General features: G+C 45.6%; 1 protein-coding gene across 1 annotated transcript; it reads right to left on the reverse strand.

Annotated features, from left to right (window-relative positions):
- Positions 1-10,729: 10,729 nt before the first annotated feature.
- LOC129592755 (uncharacterized) lies at positions 10,730-17,195 on the reverse strand. The gene is made up of 6 exons (XM_055488869.1): positions 17,057-17,195; positions 12,777-12,950; positions 12,530-12,700; positions 11,926-12,219; positions 11,361-11,546; positions 10,730-11,238 (listed from the first exon to the last, which is right to left on the reverse strand). Exons 1-6 carry the CDS (start codon positions 17,193-17,195, stop codon positions 10,730-10,732), a joined length of 1,473 nt encoding a protein of 490 aa, XP_055344844.1.
- Positions 17,196-22,341: the final 5,146 nt, after the last annotated feature.

Genomic DNA, 22,341 nt, shown 5'->3' on the forward strand with positions numbered 1-22,341 from the left:
GGTCCAGTTGTGGTACTGAGTTGCTCCATGGGCGGCGAAGTCTCGGCGGCCGACATTTCAGGCGGCCGAAGTGACGGGCGGCCGAAATGTCGGGCGGCCAAAATGTCAGGCGGCCGAAGTGTCAGGGAGCCCGTGTCAGGGCGGCATGTACCCTGATTGCGATTGCCAAGGTCATGCTTCTCCTGGATCGAAGAACCGAGCCACAAACCGCAGCTTACTTAAAAAGCCCGCCGCGCCGCTTGCTTTGCAGTACTACAGGATATATCGGGATCATCTTTGTACTCTGAAAATTACTCTAATTTGGCACTAAATTTTGCGTTTAAATTTGTTGATGTTCGGTTGCTTTGGCTTTGTGATCTACGGTACCATTACGACAACCACGGCAAGTAAAGTGCAGATAAAACCCATATCATTTAACTCATTTTTCGATTGGAAAATCTCCAAATGACCGTCTAGCGCATGTGAGTAGTTTAGAACACATTCCTCTGCATAGTGCCCTTGGAAGATTATCCATTTCTTATCGCTGCATGAACTCAGCCAAGGTGTACATAATAGAATTTTGGGTGGCTACAAATGAACGCAACACATAAGCACGGAAGAACCATACCTCATTATCTATACATATCTAGATGAATTCAAATGCAATAATTCTTAAAGAAAAAGAACAACCATCCGTTCTTGAAGGATGCGGGGAATAATGGTCAGTTGGCGTGCTTAATGCAGTGTTGGAGCATTTTACTGGGTTGGCGGCTGCGGAACTGGCAGTCCGCGCAAGCCAGCAAGAAATCTTCAGTGTGGCGTTTGTGTGACGGCGACATTAGATGGGAGAGAAAGGCCGTCTCTGCTGCCGTCCGGAATCCACACGCCTGGCAGCGGTAACGACTGTCCGCGACCGGTCCGTGACACCCGATAACCGCGACTTCTGCTTCCTTCACGCTATCGTCTGTTTTAACTGCATCAGCTGCGGGATTCGTTTTTAGAACAGTTTCTAGAGATTCTGCTCCGGTGTCACCCGTGCCGGTTTCTATGCACGAGCCAGCCACAGGATGACGGGCTTCTTCATCGGCGTTTTCCGCTTCCTCAAAAACACCGGAATGTGCATGTTGTTGCATAGTATGGGTCGCCAACGACCTCGATTTTGGTCGCGATTGTCGACTGTTGGCACGACGAGCAGATTGCTGCGCCTTTCGCAGCTCCTTGTACTCTCTCTACATAAACTCATTCTCTACATAAACTCACAAAGTTCAGCGTTGATCACATGATGTACGAGTACGGAAGCTCAAAGCAGACGGGAGGGAATGCCGTCGCTGGCTGGTAATGCGATAATCTTACTTGTCCAATGAAGGTCTGCAAAACTTCTTCCGGCCAAACGCACGACCTTGGCGACGGTGAGGGTATTGAGCTTGACCAGTCGGCAGATTTCCTCCTGGCTGACATTCTCATCGAACAGCTGCAAAACCTTTTCTCTTGCTTCAGTGGTTCGCGGGCGGAAGCGGCGCTGACTGCCCCCGCCTTCAAAAACAAGCATTCCTTTCGTATCAAAGGCCTTAACACGTTAACCACGGAGGTTTCAGTTGTGTGACATGTGTACTACTACTTTCTCCTTACTGTAAGTATTACTTACATTCTAAAACCTACATGGTTTTTCTTACGTAACCGACGGTCCGGCTAACATTTATTACACGGGCTTACTGTCAGATAGGCACTTTCCCATACGCAGCTCCTCTTGTTCGATTACGCGCTTCCCCAATCCAACACGCCGTGCAATAGATGGTCCACTGTAACCTTTATTGAACAGTTCCCGGATGGTTTGCTGCTGTCTGTGTGTCACGGTGATCCTTGCAGAACAACGGTTCGCTCTGCAACTGCTGTTCAGCTGCTGGCGGCGCCTTAGCAGTGAGGAAACCGGCTCGGGTATTTCCGGTGACTGGCGATCGTCCCGCACTGGCGAAGCCGGTTTGTGGGGCTTTTCTCGTGACAGCCTACCTACGTAGTTAGTACTAAGTATAAATGCAATATCATCAAGAAAAAATCTTTGATGATAAATGTAATGGTATGCTTCCATTCCACAATAACCTTTATTAATAGTATTCATCTCTTTCGATGTCCCTTTAAAGTTCAAATAAAATACAATTGCCAGTGTTCCAATTACAGCAACGCGGATAAAATAAAACAGTGGCTTACCTTTGTGGTAGCGAATGGTTGCCTTGCCGAGAAGGCGTAGTTTTCGGTGCACTGTTGCTGGGTTTAGGCGGAGGCGGTGAGCAATTTCCGATACACCACGTCCTTCATCAAACAAGCGGACAATCTGCCTTTCTTGATCATTGCATCCCACGGAATGCGCAGGATTCGGGCCTGTTGGGACGCCACCACTTTATCAAATGTTAGGCAATGCACACTAAAGTAAATTTGCTGTGGTATAGGGACGTACACTGGTGGTGGTTGCGCCCGGACAAAAGCTCGATCTCACAGCGAACATAGTGCAGGCTAGTTCCCATTTTCCTGACGATTTCTGCCACCGCACACCCCGCCGCATGCAGCGCTGCAATACGCTGCTGTTGCTCGGCGTTGGGCGCATTGCACTTTGTGGCGCTGGCTAACGGCCCTATTCAGAAACGATCTAGATCAGACTAGATGCAATGGATAATTTCAATTGGCGCAAGAAATGCAAGTGGATTAGCGAGGGGCACCTACTATGCGAATCTCTGCTCGGGGTGGGCGACGCGAACTCAGTCGATGTGCTGCTACTGCGTGGCATCATTAGAGGTCACTAATGATTTAATCCCGGCCAGATACTGGTAGCAAATAGTAACAAAAAGTAGAAAAAAAACGCGCATAAAATGAACACGTTAGACATCGACCGAGCCACACTAAAATCTGATCAGTTTAAAGCGACAACATATTCGCACTATAACTTGAAACAAGAATTTTTGCGCTGCTTGAGAGCTTTTTTGTAGTGACCCTCATTCTTTAAACGCGCCAAAATGCAAACGCGCCCATTGATGCTGTACCATCAAAAAGAGGACATCCCGCAAAGAATCATTTTCTCTGTGTACTGATTGTCCGCCTGCATTCATTTCAGTTTTCAAACCGAGAACAATAGCGCTGTTCTTCTCGGCTAAATCCGATTGGTGTTGAGCAGATGCTCCGGATTTGTATTATATTGTTAGGTGGGCCCTGGTTGGTGGTTGTGTGCGGTAGTAGTTATAGTCGTAAGGATGGCACGGGGTTGTCTGCAGAACTCACATAATAGTAGAGTAAAACCTGGTTGCTAAATACATTATCGGTTAAAGCAAACCGTATGTGTTATCCAGGTGTACGTATGTATGACACAGAGACTGACAGAGTTACATATGTAATTAGCAACGCACAGCTTAGATTTTTTCGCTGTTCTGCGGCAAAAAATCACGCGTTACATCACTTCAACACATAATACACTGTAATCTTTCATAATAAAGATGTAATCTACAGCCTCAACCGACAACAGAAATTGACGGTCTGATTATACTGAACATCTCATCTAAATTAGCCGATGCTGGTGCTGTTCCCATGACGGAGGCCGCATTCCCGCGTTGAATTTCAATGCTGAACCTCTGGCGCAGATACTCAATCGCCCGTATCTCGCCCGTTTCTGCGCGTATCATCTGCCCGAGTTCGGTGACCATGCGAGAAGCGTCTGGTCCCAAAGGTCCGAGTGTTTCGACGCCTACTGCACGGAACATGTAGTCCGGTGTGATGTCACGATACTTCGCCACTTTATCCTGCTCTGCGCTCGCCGCGGCTGCTCCCGCTTGTTTCGATGTTGCCACGATGTGCGACAAGGCTACTGTGCACACACATGTAGCATCCCAGGTCAATATCTTTCCTCTTTCCCACGGGAGCAACGTCACTCCGTCGGGACGCATACCATTGGTTAGGCAGATACCGGGTGGTTCCAGTTCCGTTTCAATACCTGCTGAAGAGAAGGCGCGCTTTAAGGTGGGATTAAGGCAGCTGTGTCTGGACATCCGGCCCCGGCTTTTTTTGCAACTGAGGCCATGATATCCTCGCGAGTCTACCCATTCACCGCAGATGCAACGGTGTGGTATGGTGATCGGTACTCCGAGGCGCAGGCCGATTGCGATTCTGAGTGTGGTATCGTTCAGGAAATTTCCCAGTGATGCTGCTGGGAGCGCTTCCAGCCATGCCCCGTTTTCTTTGCTGCTCACGCCTCGGAGACGGGCTTCACTGGACATGTCTGACTGTGCGGCCGCCAACAAAGCTTCCGTTGAACCCTGGATGACTGGTTCGTCCCATGTCTTCTGGTGCTTTCGGGTTTCGAGAGTCGGGAGATCAGCCCCGCTCATTCGCTGCCACTCAACTACGGCGCCACGACAGTACCTTTCCGGGTCGAAATCAACTATCTCGCAGGTAAGTTTAGCCACTGAGTAAGCCGAGGCCAAAAAGGCCGGCAGAGCTAGCTTCTCAATGCTCCGAATTCCGAGACCACCCTGTGCGACCGGCAAGGACGCTTGCATCCATATGGCGTCGGTAATTTCCACATTGGTAACTGCGCACAGGCAGCCGATTATCATTCTGTCGAACCGTCGCAACAAATCTGGTTGAAGGTAACAACGTGCAGTGCGTAATCTGTAAATCATTCTTACAGGTCCCATACTACATTTCAGGAGGAACAAAGCATGGTGAGCAGGCAGGAGAGTCAGACGCTGAGTCATCTTCGCGATCTTTTCAGTTTCGGCGACGAGAGTGCCCGCAACTGCGTCGTTGCGTAATGGTGCACCAAGGTAGCTCAACTCATCCAGGTGTGGGAACTGCAAATCAGAAAAGGACTGGACAAAGGCGTCAGTTACTCGTTGGCGTTCTGTATCGGACCCTCCGATCACCACTAGTTCGCATTTCGCAATGTTTAAATGCAACCCAGACTTTTTCAGCTCTTCTTGTAGTGTGTACAGGTCATCGTACACGTCTTCAGGGTCACCTCCCAGTGCATCGTCATCCAAAAAGCTCTCACTGAATTTGGATTTCAGGTGACGGTGTGGTTTTATGGTCGCTAGGCAATACAGCAGTGGACCAAGGGGATCACCCTGTTGTATCCCAGCTTGTAAAGAGACGCGGTAGGTACCGTGTAGTAGGACTGATGGTGAACCATAACACTGCCACACGTACCGGTAGTACTGTGGCAGAAATTCTTCCGCTGCTTCCAAGATCTTATTCCGATCGAGAGAATTGAAGGCATTTCGGACATCCAGTTTCAGGAATGCTTGAACTTTGTCGCTTTCAGCAGCGTTCTCGATAAAGCAGCGTGCACCATGAACTGCTGCTTCCACGCCGCCTTTTGTGGCAAAACCTAGTTGGAGAGGCTGCAGTTCACTTTTCAAATGACGCAATCTGTAGGATACAATACGGGATACAAGCCGGCGTATAGTTAAACCAACTGCAATTGGCCGTACTCCATTGTCCTTCTTCTTGAAGGCAAATAAATTGGCACCGTATAATATGGCGGTGATTTCGGGGTGCACTTCCCCCCGTAGCATAATGTTTGCTACGTCTGCCAAGGCGCTGCACAGATTCTTCGTTACTTCACGATTTTTCGCAGCCAGCATTTCTTTTAAATACTGTGGTCTTAACCCATCTGGTCCCGCTGCGGAACCATTCGGGAAGGCACGAATGGCTGCGGTGATTTCTGCTGCTGTTATAGGAGACGGCATTGGCGTTGCGACGCCCGGGGGCGGTCGACTGATTGGCGGGTTTTGGGGATGCTTCTCCTTCAACGCAGCGAGCGTTTGTTCAGATGGTGGCATTACTGTCTCCTCGCTAATCAGCTGCTGCACTGCACCAGTCACGTTGCCGTCCTGGAGCTTACGGCTAACTCGCTTTCGGAGAAGGGATGGCTCGTCAGGGTCTGCAGTTTTTCGAGTCTTTTGCGGTTCCAGGCTGATTTCGGGGGGAAACCTTGTTCTGGATATTACGACGGATAACATTCGGAAAGGACATCGGTTTTCGTTTACCTGGAGGTGCTTTTGGTTGTCCCAAAGTGGAGTAGCTGAACTCGAGAAGTTCTGTCCATGCTTGTACGGAGTTGCTTGCGGTGACATTCTCCAGGGTTCTTTGCAACGCCTGAGCCACAATGACGCGGGTGATTTTAGGCACGTGGTCGGGTAGGTGGACCTGTTCGCTCAGCCCAGCTAAGCGTGTTGGTAGTTCCTCCGAATTTACGCGTTGCTCATTGCTTGAGGATGTGCTGGCTGGTGGCTGTTGAGATCTGAGTTGCCTTGCTGTGGCTTCTCTGCAGTATGCTGGAGGCTTCTTCAAGTGATTTTCCAGATAGGCTGCGCTGGATAGAATTCTCTGGCACTTTGAGCACTGTAGTGGGTTCGTCATCTTCCTTTCAAATAAACGTTCGAAGCAGCAACAGATCTGGGAGGCAGGAGATCAAATGAGAGTACTTAAAGAGTAAGGAACTGCGGAGGCACGATAACTACGGGACAACTGCCACGACAGTCTCACGAGAAAAATTCTCCAGACTAGGTCCCGTAGCCACCCTCCGATACTGGATGAGGGAAATTTTTCATCTAGGGGCGATGACGAGCCCGTTTAGGAAAATATATTACCAATCCATCGATATTCTAAATACTGTACTTATGTATCTGATCCATTTCCAGCACCTGGTTATCGTAATGTACAATGGTTCCCAATGAAATTGTACACTATTCCAAACGCTAAAAGTTGCGTCAGTTTACAATCAACAGAGTAACAACGACTGACCGAAGATTTGAATAAAGTCAGATCAGATTCACAATCTGTCAACGTATCCAACGAAATAGGTTAAAGTTTTAACAAGCTATAACAAGAAAATTTCCTCTAATTTCTCATGATCCGGTATTGTGCCCATCACGCACATAGCGTTTCCTCTTTGAATCTGTATGGAGATCCGCTGCCGGAAAAATTCCTTTGCCCGTGGTTGCCCGGTAGTGGCCGCGACGAGGTGTCCGATTTTATCCACTAGCTTCTTAGCTCCGCCGCCCAAAGGTCCGTATGTTTCGAAGGCAGCGGCGACAAAATCGTACCTTGGCTGAAGCCACGCATGTTTTGCGAGCTTTTTTGTTTCGGCCAGTTCCGCTGCCGCACCGACATTGACGGATGTACGGTCAACATAAGAAGTTGCCAGAGTGTCAACACAGGTTACGTCTATTGCGAGTGGTTTACGACGTTCCCATGGGATAAGCGTAACTACATCCGGTCTTTTGTTACCCACTATGGCCAATCCTTTCGGTTCTACTCTGGCAGGGAAACCGCCCGTCGTTAACGCGCGAGCGAACTCCCTGCTGATGCCATCGTGTCTAGGTAGTCGTCCGGCTGATCGTTTGCACCGCATTCCATGTCTCCCGAACTCGTCCACCCATTCGCCGCATTTACATTCATGAGGAGTTACGATAGGGGCACCTAATCGGAGAGCGACGCTGGTCTGAAAATCAATATTTTTTAACAGATTACCTAAGCAAGCAGCTGGTAATGCGTGAATCCAGTAACCGGATTCTGGTGTTGACACCGCCTTCAGATGTGCGACTTCTGTGGCGGAGACACCGAGTGCAGAAAGGTCAGAGAGGGCACGCAAGGTCGCAGGAGTGTCCCATGCTTTTTGGACGCTGTGAAGGGGTTCAGCCGGCACATCATTTAAACCTGTAAGCAACTTCCAGACCAGTGTTGCGGATGTTACATCGGTCGGTGGTAGTATCGGGCATAATTTAGAGATAAGCGGGCGCACAGAGGAAGCCGATGCCAGGTAGGCGGAGGGAGCTAGCTCCTCGGTGCGTCGTATACCTAAACCACCCAATCGAACAGGAAGTGATGCCTGCATCCACGTAGGGTGATCCATTTTCACGTTAGTGATGGTCTCCACAGCAGCGCGAAAAGTTTGATCTAGGGCGTATAATTCTTCCGAAAACTGCCACGCCAAAGAAGTACGAAGGAGGTGAACGATTTTCGGTACGGCAGGGCAATTTTTTAACAAAAACAGTGCATAACTGAGTACTTGTAGTGTTTATGATTAAATTTTCGAAAGATCTTTTTGCACACTGCGTATCACGCATATGCAAACAAAAAGATCATCATTTTAGTTTTTCGTCAAAGCTTACTTTACTAGATAAACTATTACGTTTTCGATTAAATTATAAATGAGTTATCAAAATCGATAAATCATTTATACTGAACGTTCTGTAATATTTTAGTGCTCGCAGTACGTAGTGACCAGTGCTTATTCACTGAACGTATCTGCGCGAAAGCATGTGTTTTGCGACTTTTGTCGTAATTTTTTATTCGATGGAAGTGAGACTAGATAACATAGAGCACTATTTCCCCCTCAAAATTCAGAAAATATAAGTTTGTGTAGAAAGGTAAGAGACTATACTGTCGTATAGAATTATTAAAAAATATTGTCAGCTGCAAAGGTTAATCACCCGGCGGGGCTAAACAAATATTTAACAAGGTAAATGAGTACATAACACTACATAGTACAATACATACTGTTTCTATGAAATTAATAATTATTGGCGTTTACCATTATAATTATTATTTGAATTTTGGGACGACTGGATTCTTGGACCTTCAGTTTTCAAGCAGACATCTTAAAAAGCGCTTATAGTCGTCATTTTCATTGCGCTCAAGTGGTGGATCACAAATTATAATATAGATAGTAGGTATGCTACAATTGTTGTTTTATGAAAGTAGTAAGCGATTACAGAATACGTTATCAAACTATTTATATTATCACTAACTATCACATTGTTTTTCTCATACGTTGTTTACTGTAATGTACAATACGGTTCATGTTGCGAATGCCGGTTGCATCATAATGTATTGTACCACACATGTCTATGCAGGCTAGCCAGTGGCCGCTGTTGCATGTTCCTACGACGTGATATGGGGGCGCTACAGTCATCAAGCAAAATTCACCGCAAGAGAGCAGCTGCGCCTTGCTAATTTCGCGTATGTAATTTCCAGGTGATGTATTTACCGGTGTATGTAAAAAACTGGTTTTACTGTACTGTAATAACACTATTGTAACGGTATTGCCGATCCAACTTGGCTCCTTTTGCCAAGTTGACTCGCCAGTACACTCAGATGCAGGACGTATTAGTTTATACAGGACATATTATGTCACCTCCAATGCAAATGTACGGTACAAATTTAAATAAGGCACATGCGTCCGCGAATACACAATCGCACTAAGTGACCATTTGATTGTTTTATTTGGCAGAAGCCAGTGCACATATCGGTATGCTTGCGGAGATTTACACTAATTAAAACGATTAAGTTGCCATTTGTGAGATTGTGATCAACCATAATACTATAAGGTGATACTTTAACCACCGGACGTATGTTATGGGTCCCGGCTATAAACTGATTAGTATGACGGCAGGCGGTATTATCTGGATTTTGAACTTTTGACTGCTCAAAGGCGCTGCAGTACTTATAGTGCACTGCCGGTACACTCACTTCCGGTGATCAGCGGGACAGTTCGTCCACGCACAACTTTATGAGCTGATTTTGACGCTCTTAGCCGACCGGTGGCTTTGTAACATGACTGCCTTCAGTTTAGTTCAGTTTATTTCCGCGCAGACCAACCGTGGGGCACTCAAATAGTCTGGTCAATGGCAAATTTCAACAGTAAACAGCAAAAAATTTAATCAATTACTTGAGACGCATTAAAGAAAAGAAGACTTCAACAGAACCACAGGCAAACAGACTACTATATCCATCGTTCATAATTTTGTTCTATATTATTGAATATTTTATTGATTATTGAATTTTATTGAATATTGAATTTCTTAAGCCTCATCGCTAAGGTCGTCTCTACCATGCTCGGGATGCCTCGGGACTTCCGACTGACGCGAATTCTCATTGGGACTCAGGCGATTGACTACAGTCGGAGTTCGGACGGGCATGCTTACGAGCCAGCGGTGCAAGCTGATCTGCCTGCGGGGAAAGCTCATCTGCCATCCTTGTAAAGTCATCTGCCATCGCTGCACTGAATGCGTCAACAGCTTCACAACTGTCCAGCGGCAGCACGACGGTTCCTCCTTCCCGGGCGTCACATCTCTGCCTGTTCCTTTAAAGTTCACCCAGATAGTTATTCCAACATGACACAAAGCGTTCCCTGCGACTTTCGGGCTGGCATTGACCATTGGTGATATTCAGGATGAATTCTGCTATGCGGGTGGAATTTTTCTTTAATGTGATCCATTTGACCTATCGTCAGCCGTTCGCATCCGGATGAAGTAATGTGAACGGCGGTGATTTCCTATGGAACTAATGCAGGTGGTACGTATACGCTTATACGGCATGGTAGTGGTTGCGCCACACGTCTTATTGCCAGTTTGCCGCCAAATATTACTGTACTTGGCTTTGCGAGTTGCCGGCACCATTGCGATAACCATGGCAATTGGCAAGTAAATTGCAGATAAAGTCTGAAATACCGTTAAACTAATTTTTTGATTGGAGAATTTTAAAATTACCGTCTAGCGAACGAAGAGCAGTCATGGGCGTAGTTTACAACTCATTCCTTTGCACAATGCCTTTGAACTATCACTCAGTTTTGGTAGCTATGACCGCAACGAATACGCACGCAAGCAGCACAAAACATATCTCAAACAATTCAAAAGCAATTACTTGTAGAGGAAAATAACAGCCATCAGTTCTTAATGTTATCGAAGGACGCGGATAATAATCGTCAGTTGGCGTGCTTAATGCAGTGCTGGAGCATTTTACTGGGTTGGCGGCTGCGGAACTGGCAGTCGGCGCAAGCCAGCAGAAAATTATCAGTGTGGCGTTTGTGTGACGGCGACATCAGATGGGAGAGAAAGGCCGTCTCGGCAGCCGTCTGGAATCCACACGCCTGGCAACGGTAACGACTGTCCCCGACCGGTCCGTGACACCCGATGACCGCGGTTTCGGCTTCCTTCACGCCATTGTCTGCTTTAGCTGCGTCAGTCACAGGACGCCGGTTCGTTTCCGGAGCAATTTCCAGCGGTTTCGCTGTGGCGTCACTTGTGATAGCTTCCGAACACTGGATCGCCACCGGCTGGCTGGCTTCTTCTTCGGCGTTTTCTGCGTCTTCAAACTCATCGGAATCTGAATGTTCCTGAACAGTGGTCCTTGCAAGTGAGCGTGATTTCGGTCGCGACTGCCGACTGTCGGCACGATGACCAGATTTCTGTGGCTTTCGCCGGTCCTTGTACTCTGCATAAATTTTAGTGGTGAATATACAACTCACTAATGCGAATGGTGAACTAACTAAAGTGCAAAAAAGGCTGAAGTGGCTGCTGTAACTGTTCGTTAACTGTTAGACACAATGTCCCTACTTGTCCATCGACGGTCAGTAAAACTTCTTCCGGCCAAACGTACGACCTTGGCGATGGTCTGATGGTTGAGCTTGACCCGCCGGCAGATTTCCTCCTGGCTGACATTCTGATCGAACAGCTGCAAAATCTTGCTTCTTGCTTCAGCTGTGCGAGGGTGGTAGCGCTGATGATGACCCCCAACCCCATCTTCGAAAACAAGTTCGCTTTAACGTTACGCATGATTAACATTGCGGATTAAAGCCTTGACACGTTCGTTAATCAGGCAGGTTTAAGTTGTATGTTGCATACGTACTGCACATTGACTGCATTCATTATGTCTGCATTCACTACTCACAACTTGTGAGTCACAAGCGAAAACAAATATTGTAGCCGTCCGCACAAGTTGCTCGGCAGAGTGAGGTGTACGGTTTATTTGCACTCACATTGCTCGCTGTTTAGCGCAGTGTGTGCATGGGGAAGGCAACGGCCGGATCTGCCAATGGAGCAACTTGTGCGGGCGGCTACAGTACATTCGTGCCAAACATGTAACCGACGGTCCGGCAAACATCTATTTACACGGGCTTACTGTCAGACGGGCACTTGCCCATACGCAGCAGTTCTTGTTCGATTACGCGCTGGCCCAATCCGACACGCCGTACGATATGTGATGCACTGTAACCCTTATCGAAGAGTTCCCTGATGGTCTGCTGCTGTTTGTGTGTCACGGTAATTCTTGTAGTACATCGAGTAGCCCTGCAACAACTGTTCAAAATCGGGCGGCGCGTTGGCAATGCGGCAGTCGGCTCGGGCATTTCCGGTGACTGGCGATTGTCCCGCAGTGGCGATGCCGACTCATGGGGCTTTTCTCCTGACAGCTTACCTAAATATTATGCAAGAAAACAGGGACTTACGTTTAATTCACAATAGTATGATAACAATATCAAGAGTTAGTTTCACTTAAACAAAACAACATTTTCTACAATACCCATGACAGAAGCGGCATTACCCCTTTGAATTGCTAAAGAAATATTCTGCCTCAAAAACATCTTGGATTTTGTAATAATAATCATCATTAATTCATGTCTTTTGATCTCCCCCTCAAATACCGAAAACTAAATATTTTTGCCAGTATTTCAGTTATAGCAGTACTGACAAAAATTAATAAAATTGTCGCAGTATCATGCGCTTACGTTTGCTATATCGAATGGTTGTCTTGCCGAGGAGGCGTAATTTCCGGTACACTGTTGCAGGATTCAGTCGGAGACGGTGGGCAATTTCCGATACACCACGTCCTTCATCAAACAAGCGGACAATCTGCCTTTCTTGATCATTGCAGCCCACGGAATGCGCAGGATTCGGGCCTGTTTGGACGCCACCACTTTATAAAATGTTAGGCAATGCACACTACAGTAAATTTGCTGTGGTATAGGGACGTACACTGGTGGTGGTTGCGCCCGGACAAAAGCTCGATCTCACAGCGAACATAGTGCAGGCTAGTTCCCACTTTCCTGACGATTTCTGCCACCGCACACCCCGCCGCATGCAGCGCTGCAATACGCTGCTGTTGCTCGGCGGTAGGCGCGCTGCAATTTGTGGCGCTGGCAGGCAGGCCTACAGGAACGGAACAAGATGAAATGGATAGTTAGCGCAGGACATTGGAGATCCTGTGGTGCACCTACCAAGCGAAACTCTGCTATGGCTTGGCAACGAGTACTCGGTCGAAGTGCTACGACTGCGCGGCATCCTTTTAGCGGTCATTTATCAGCCAAGATGTTGGTAGAAAATATTCCAAGAGCTTCGATTCTTCAAAAAAAGGTTCTTAAATACTTCATACGCATAAAATGAACATGTTAGACCTCGTCCGAGTCACGTTCAAATACCATCAATTTCAAGCGCGTGAGTGCTGTTTCGATGGTGAACCTCTCTCTATCAAAATGTAAACGCGCCCACTGATACCATCAATAAGAGGGCATCCCACAAAGAAAACCATGTGCGCTGTATACAGTGTGTCCGCCTGCGTCCAGTTCAATTTTGATCCAAGAACAATGCCGCTGTTCTTCTCTGATAAATCTGAGTGGTGTTAAAAAGGCAACCCGGATTTATATATTGTTTGGTGGGTTGAGTGGTTGAAAAAGTAGTAGTGGCCTGCACTCACCAATTTTCAAGTAAATGCTCTGTCACCTCCAATGCAAACGTACGAGAGTTTGATCAAGTAACATGTGTCCGCGATTACAGGATCGCATTCACAAGATTTCATTAATTACTATTGTTTCATTCTGTTTCATTCTGTTTCACTTTGTTCCTTTCATTACTTTCATTTTGTTTCACTAATACCTCCCGAAACGGATGTTGCGCGCACAAACGGTTTTTCGCCTATGTGTACGAATCCTTTGGCTTCGAAATCGAAATATCATAAAGCAATGCGAAAAAGGGTTTGGGAGCGCGCGACAGCGAAAGTTGCCGTGGATGTATGCTATGTACCGGGCCGAATCCCTTAATCGCACTATTATAAGAATCATAAGATGATACTTTAACCAAGGTGTACAGCATAAAGGAATAAAGGGATACAAGGGACACCTTGCTTAAAACTGTTTTTAGACTACTCAAATCCGCTGGAATAATAATAATGCATTGTCAGTACACCCACTTCCGGTCAGCTGTCATTACACCCACTTCCGGTGGTCAGTTCGTCCACGAAGAATTTTATTAGCTGACATTGACGCTCTATTTTGTACTCACTGGCTTGCAATATGACTTTAGGTGTAACTGTACGCTGACACGGCACCCTTCCGGCTGACGGAAATTCTCATTCAGGCGATCGGCGATGTCTGTTGTCGAACAAACGTGCTTAGGAGCTACCTGCGGACGGTAAGCGCTCTTCCTCAATGAGGAACGCGCTCCTGGTTGCACAGTAATTGCTTCAACAGCTGTACATCGGCTGCACGACGGTTCCTCCTCCCCGGGCGTCACATCGCTGCTTTATCCGCTGAAGTTCGCCGAGACAGTTTTTTCCAACCTACCAGCCCGAAACTGACAGGGAAACGCTTTGTGTCCGTGGCAGTTGGTAGTTTGTGAAATCCAGTAAGTATGAATTCGCCGGAGTTTTACTCGAGCCTGAGTAAATCAGCCCATTTAGTGACGGCGTTTGTCTTCAGGCGATGGCTTGATCCTTTTTTTCCTGGATCGTGCCAGTCGAGTACACAATAGTGTAACAAACCAGATTAATGGGAGGCTCTTGGAAGGAGCCTTTCTTGTACCTTGATCCCAAACGTTTGATTGTGGTATTCCGTCGCTTTGCGGAGCTGGACGCAGCTCTGTATCGGATTGGCCAGCCACTGGCGCCGGCTATTTTTGGATTATACTTATCAGTCCTGATTCAGTTTTGTCTCTGGGCTTTATAGATTAGACTCTTCGCAATTAAAAAGGTCGTGCCACGCCTGAATCGGGGATCCTGCTATCCGTTCACATTCGTGCACGTGGCATAAAGCGTGGTACTGTTTTAAGCTGAACGAAAGCCGCAGATATTTCTACACTTATAGATCGGGTGCGCGGTGAATTTTTCTTCCAGTATGTCCCTCAAAGATTCACAGGTAGAACGCTTTGCGGGTGTCCATTTGGGCCACCTGACAATTGAGTCACCTAACGTTTGGCCTACCGTACATTTCGGTGTTCTTGAATATGGATTTTTTAGGCCTCACAGTACTGCACAGTACTAGTATTACGGTGTTAGTTCTTTTGGGTTTCTAAGGGCTCGTCCCGAATTCGAAGCGAATCTTGTTGCGATACAGCAACTTTACCTCGCGAGGTGGCTTCGCGTAGCGTGTCTGTAGGCGTGGCCACTGCATACAGCCACCTCGTGCGCTTGAGCAACCGTACCATAGCGAGATTCGCTTCGAATTCGGGACAAGGCCTTAGTTTCATTGGTTTTCTTAGGTTTATTCGTAGTTTTCTTAGGTCTTCTTAAATTCTTTAGGTGGCCCAAGTGTCACGAAAGCTTTTTTTAAAAACTGAACGAAAGCCAGGAGTTACGTGCTGAAGTTTTTACTTCAGTTGTAGATGAATAACAGCTCTGAAGTGTTACCAGAAATCTTGCTTGGCTGCTCAAGCGGCAGAAGGAGTTTCTAACGTACAGAGAATCAAATCAATCAAATCTAATTACTGGGTTGTAAAGTTAAATTTAAATGGCATTGGCTTGTACAATTTGAAATAAAGTGGCACATTTAAAAAAAAAGTCAAATCAATGTGACTATTTGATTACCTTTCCAATCTGTAAGTTAGAACGAGAGAAAGCCGCTCTAACTATATACAGTGCCAACTGCCCAGTGTGTTTTGGGAAGTGTCCCTTAATATGTCAACTGGAATAGCTTTTTAATTAGAATTTGTCAGTGCTGGAACAGCCATTTGTAACGTACTGATTAAAGTGTTCTCAGCAATGCTCACGACATTTAGGGCACAACCTAATCGGTTGAATAATGAAGCGTTCTATAATTATTGCAGGTAAGCGTTAATAGTTTGGCACCAACGGTCATCGTAAGCCTTGGGATTTTTTTTCTGTTAATATTTTTGTTTAAATGAGATATTTGTGGCACGATTAATAATTAAGCGTTCTATAGGTTGAATAATTAAGCGTTCTATAATTATTGCAGATAAGCGTTAATAGTTTGGCACCAACGGTCATCGTAAGCCTTGGGATTTTTTTTCTGTTAATATTTTTGCTTAAATGAGATATTTGTGGCACGATTAATAATTAAGCGTTCTATAGGTTGAATAATTAAGCGTTCTATAATTATTGCAGATAAGCGTTAATAGTTTGGCACCAACGGTCATCGTAAGCCTTGGGATTTTTTTCTGTTAACATTTTTGCGTAAATGAGATATTTGTGGCACGATTAAAGTAGTAAATTGTTTTAGTCCATACTTTTCGCGGACACCAGCAATGGTTTTTCCAATAATTGTGGGCGAATACGACAACGTACGATATCATGAAATGTCAAGCAACGATTTACCTCACATTGAGAAAAAAATAAGTTATAGCGTTTTTCACAAACATCAGCAGCTGTAACATTTCTGTTTGTAAGTAAGCGGTCGGAATGCTGTTGTGACCCCGCGTTATTGTCAAATCTGTCTTTAAAAGGAGTGTTTTTCTACTAGGAATGCGCTGCAGTGTTTCATTTATTCCACCATTCATTTTGTCCTCCATTCATTTCGTCCACCATCCATCCACTTACAGCGTGTCTTACAGTTTAATTGACTGCTTTTGCCACTCTAAACTGTATTGAACGATTGTTAGGTTTCTTATGTCTGATGTTCTCCTTTTTTATGTTTTCCTACGTTTTCGTATATCTTCGCACGTCTTTTTGTTTTTTTCTAAGGTTTTTATGTTTTCCTATGTTTCCTTACTTGTTGTAAGAAGATGCCAGTATGATTTAAGACACTAATGTAACCTATCGTTTGCAATTGTAGTTCAGTGTGCGCTGTGGGCCGCATAACTCGAACTCGTAGATTTCGAAATTTACTTTAATCATTCACAAAAGCTATCAATTAAACAAATAAAAAACAGAAGCATCACGCAGCATCAACAGACAGCAGAAACAGGCGCCCGAATCACTAAGAACATTTGATCTAAATCAGCCGAAGCTGGTGCCGCTCCCAGGACGGATGCGGCGTTTCCACGCTGGATTTCGATGCTGAACCTCTGGCGCAGATACTCAGTTGCACGTATCTCGCCTGTTTCCTGCCATATCATCTTGCCCAGTTCACTGATCAGCCGAGAGGCTTCCGGTCCGAGTGGTCCTACTGTCTCCACGCCCACTGCACGGAACAGGTAGTCCTGGGCGATGTTCTGGTACGAGGACATTTGGGTGCTGTGAACATACCCTGCACGATTAGGCTGCGATGAACAGCTGGTTAGCCGTAGCTCGCAACGCTACAGTCTGAATGCAAACGGCTATAAATTTAGCCGGCTGTTCATCGCAGCCTAATCGTGCAGGGTATGTTCACAGCATCCAAATGTCCTCGTACTTCGCGGTTTTCTTCCGTTCGGCCTGTGCCGCTGCTGCGCCAGCCTGGGTGGATGTTGCTGCAATATGGGTGAGGGCCATCGTGCACACACAAGTCACATCCCATGTCAACATTTTGCCTCGTTCCCATGGCACTAAGGTGACACCGTCAGGGCGTAGGCCGTTGGTCGGTGAAATTCCCAAGGGCTCCAGTTCAGTCTCAATGGTGGCTGAGGCGAAGGCTCGTTTAAGCGTGGCGTTTAAGCTGCTATGTCTAGACTTTCGGCCTCGACTTTTTTTGCAGCTCAAGCCATGGTATCCTCGATCGTCCACCCATTCATTGCAGATGCATCTGTGCGGAGTTACAATCGGTGCTCCCAAGCTTGATTCGGGCGCCTGTTTCTGCTGTCTGTTGATGCTGTGTGATGCTTCTGTTTTTCATTTGTTTAATTGATAGCTTTTGTGAATGATTAAAGTAAATTTCGAAATCTACGAGTTCGAGTTATGCGGCCCACCGCGCACACTGAACTACAATTGCAAACGATAGATTACATTAGTGTCTTAAATCATACTGGCATCTTCTTACAACAAGTAAGGATTAAGTAAACTCGTAGATGCGACATAAGTACTGTAGCGGGACCACAGAGTGTGTTTACCGGAAAAATGCGCACTGGATATACCCGCGCTGCAGGGGCAAAATTCACGATATTACGATATATTACCAGGAAATCAAAATCCGAGGGCCTAGACTCCTACTCTGACTCTGACTCTGATTCTGACCACTCAAACTCTGACTCTGACTACTCAAAGTCTGACTCTGACCGCTCAAAGTCTGACTCTGACTCTGAAGGTTTCTTAGGTTTCATAGGTTTCATAGGTTTCTTAGGTTTCTTAGGTTTCTTAGGTTTCTTAGGTTTCTTAGGTTTCTTAGGTTTCTTAGGTTTCTTAGGTTTCTTAGGTTTCTTAGGTTTCTTAGTTTTCTTAGGTTTCTTAGGTTTCTTAGGTTTTTTAAGTTATTCTTAGGTTATTCAGTCAGAGTCAGAGTCAGAGTTTGGACAGTCAGGGTCAGACTTTGAGTAGTCAGAGTCAGAGTTTGAGCGGTCAGAGTCTGAGTCAGAGTCAGAGCTTGAGCGCGGGCCAAATCCGAGTTCCTTGAGCTGTTGAGCAACGTTCATGATTTGACAATTCATTTACTGTAACTAATTAAAAGTATCTCAAAATGAAAAAAACAGCTAGAATCTGCATTTCAGAAGGCTGAAAATGTATGCAAAGCAGAGCTCTGACGACCATGTTGGTTTGTTGTGGTTTTTGGGGTGCCCATGCGCGGGACAGACGGTTTTTAGTCAGCACTGAAATGGACGGTGAATAAGTTTACAGGATGGGCGCAGAAAGGCGATGATTTTCAGCGCTCCGATGATTAAAAAATTTGGGTAAAAAAGTAGTTCAAATTACGTGGACGTTTGCTATCAGAAATAAGAAAATGTAAAATTGGATTTGGGTCGTGAATTTTGCCCGTGCAGCGTGGGTATATCCAGTGCGCATTTTTCCGGTAAACACACTGTGTGGTCTAACTTGAAACCGCCGCTACAGGATCTCGTGAAGGATTTCGATTTGCAGTTTTGCACTGCAATACGCTTACAGTGTATACAAAACGTACGGTGGACAAAATGAATGGTGGACAAAATGAATGGTGGACAAAATGAACGGTGGACGAAACAATAGGAAGCCCCAGCTGACATGGCTGCTGAACAACGCCGTGCAGTGGGTGCTGCGGTTAGAATCGAACTCATCTCTCACGGCATAAGCTGACGTGAAACTCTCCACAATTTCTGCTAGATTTAATTAAATCATTTTTAGAACTCGTAACAGTCATTCCTTCTTATGAACCACACTACTATGTTCTTCATTTTGCGCCGCTGTAGTTGAACCCGTTGTTAGTAAAATTTGAAAGGAAGAAAGTGGATGAATCTAAAGCCCATTTTTGGCAGTCTCCAAGTCCATTCACTTGATCCCGGCAAGTTTAGCAACTAAGTTTAGCACTTCGTAACATATTGCCGAACTGACTAAATTGACCGACGAAATCAGTTAACGTTATTCAACGCACGATTAAAAAGAAATCGTGTACATATGTTCTTCACGCTGCGGGACTCGCCTCACGCTTGCTGATAAACAACTGGGCGAAAGCGCGAATTTATGCGAACTCGTCTACATATCTGTTCGTTCTCAAGGAAATCTGAAACGAGACCCCGCACGGAAAGAGTGCATGTATGAGTTTCTCACTAGAGGGTGCTGGCGGTTGAAAATACTTAGTCCTTAAAAATGGCTAACGATTAGGATGAACCCCGTTCGGCACTCATAATAATCGTCCTCATGGCTCATGGCTATACTAAGGTCTAAGGGTAAGGTTCTAAATTAATAAGCATTCAAATGTTTCACATTTCATTTCCATATCAGATGTTTTTTCTTAATCGAACGGATTTTGTGCGTTTTAAACCGTTTGAAACAAAAACAAACTGTTAATTAATATTTTATATATTTTTATTAATTTTTGATAAAGTCATTTCAAGCCGAGAAAATCATTGAATTAGCGAGCGATTCAAATGACTGGCTTTCAATTTGTTTTTGTGATCTACACACGGGGCCGTAATTTATAAAAACTCTACAATTACGGTTCCATAATTTTTCGTCACCGCTACGATACCGATCCGATGACTCAGCAGTCCACTACAATTCCAAAACCACTATAATTTCGCAAAAGATTCCGCTATGATAAATCCGGTGCTCCGATAAAAAAACTAAATTTTTAAGAGAGAATACCGTACGATTCCGATAGCGCCGAATGAACTGCTCGATTTTGACATTACGACAGCTCAACCATTCCCAAATCGAATTTAAGGAAACCCACTTCATCAACACTGAGTATCTGTAGGTGCATATTAACTTTTTGGACGTATACGCTCAAAGATGATCTTCAGTCGCATGGCCAGCGTTCCTTCTCCGATCTTCTTTGCCGTGGCTTCAATTCCTTTCGGCTTCCGGATGCTATACCATGGAAAATAAATAAAAACAAAAAACGCAAGTGACCTTTTCACACCTTTGAGCGTCCGACCAGGTTTCCCGCAACCTTCCCGTTGAATTTTGAACGACTTGCTCAGGTCCCATCACGCGTCTGATGAGGTCCACCACAGACCGTCCACGCCGCCTTCGAAGGAAACTCAGGAGAATGTTTTGGCTTGGGTAGGCTGTTTTCTCTTCGTGAAAAGTCTCAATTGGACAGGCATTACCGCAGCTGACATTCTAAGCACCTCTGCCCACTGTCCGGCTTAGACTGACCTTGAAGAAACATTGCTTTCTACAGGCTTGTGCACATTTATTCAGAAAAAAGACGGGAAGGACGCCCAGGAAGCGCAAAGATCCGACCCGGTTCGCTTCCATCTGGGATCTCATGCAGTTGTGCAATGCGCGTGAAGAACGAGCGTAAAGGCGGGAATACGTGGGCGCCGGAAAAGGTCCCGCTGGCTGAATTCGTTAACGCTGCCTCGAGCTCTGAACAGAAGCATGAAAAATCTCGTACCGGCATGTGTACGTGATAGGCAACCCTCAACCAGTACAGACTTTCTCTGAGTGACAAACGCATGACGTCTAGTGTATGTCACTGAAGATCTGTTATCAGGCCGCTCTCAATAATAATCGATTGTACTGCCCTATCAAAAACAGTGATTCATCCAGTTCAACTGTCATTCCCATCCTCCATTCTTTAAAGATGACAGAAGTTTCGTGTTTACAAAAACAAAATTTATCATAATCGGAGGCAGCTAGGGATGAGAGACCATTCTTGATAATATCCCCGTCATTGACATTGTGCAGGCCCAAATTTAGCGACCATGCACTTCCTTCTTCGACGTAGAGAAAAAATGCAGAAAAGTGCCCCGCAACATACAGATGCCACGTGCATATTCCCCTTTAACCTTGGTAATGGGGCGATTCTATAATGTCCCGCAAGATGCAGGGAATGTACTCGATAACAGAATTTTTTTAAATGATTGCTACTGCCATGATTATTTGCATTACCGACACTTAAACGTCCGCACACAGAAAAAATATCCGCCATAAATTTTGCCTATTAAATGGGCAAAATAGTATAGTTTTCGACCACCCCGGATATTTCCAAAACCATGCAGAAGGTCAGGTACTCGCCGTTTACGAGAATTTCCAGCATATCAGACGATCTGTGCAGATTTGTGCCAGCCATCAACGAATTATTCGATAAACGGAGTACAACTTTCAAGATTAATGTAAAACGGCTTTTATATGGCAAAATTGATGCCCAAAGATTTGTTTCGTACGAGCACGGTGTACCATTGGGAATGGCACTTTCAGTTTCACCTGATTGGTTGTAGCGTTAGTGAAAGCAATATCCTAGCTATAGCAGAAAATGATTATCATTAAACTAAATAATTTTATAATTAGAATATGTGATATTAAACATAGTAATAGATGAAAATTTCCCGCTGTGTTATGATCCAAGTTACGTAAGTGCACGCCACAACTTTCTTCCACTTTCCACGCCACTTTCCACTACGGGTAATGCCACTTTTTAATTAGCCGAGGCCCGAGTTTGGTAAAAATAGCATGAAAAATTATTGTTATTGAATCTGCTCTTGCACCTGCATTAGGCGGGAATCACGACGTGGTTGACCTTTTTCCCCGTTGATCTGTGCATGCCGGTTACAGCGGACAGGTGGCGTTCTGTGGGTAACTGAGTTACAGCAGATCGGTGTCAATGAGTGCTGCCATTAACGGCATTAAGTGACATCTACCAATGCTGTATCCGAAAACTAGATGACGTGTAGGACATAGCAGCTGACGCCAAGGAACCGCAAAGGTCCGAATTGGTTCGCTTTCATTTAGGATGTCATCCAGTTGCGCAAATGGGCGTGAAGAACGAGCGTAGAGGCGTGAACACGTTAAGGCCGGAAAAGGTCTCTTTGACTGGAAAAAACT

The sequence above is a fragment of the Paramacrobiotus metropolitanus genome, unplaced genomic scaffold, assembly GCF_019649055.1.
Source record: "Paramacrobiotus metropolitanus isolate TYO unplaced genomic scaffold, Prichtersi_v1.0 Parri_scaffold0000055, whole genome shotgun sequence".
NCBI classification, from domain to species: domain Eukaryota; kingdom Metazoa; phylum Tardigrada; class Eutardigrada; order Parachela; family Macrobiotidae; genus Paramacrobiotus; species Paramacrobiotus metropolitanus.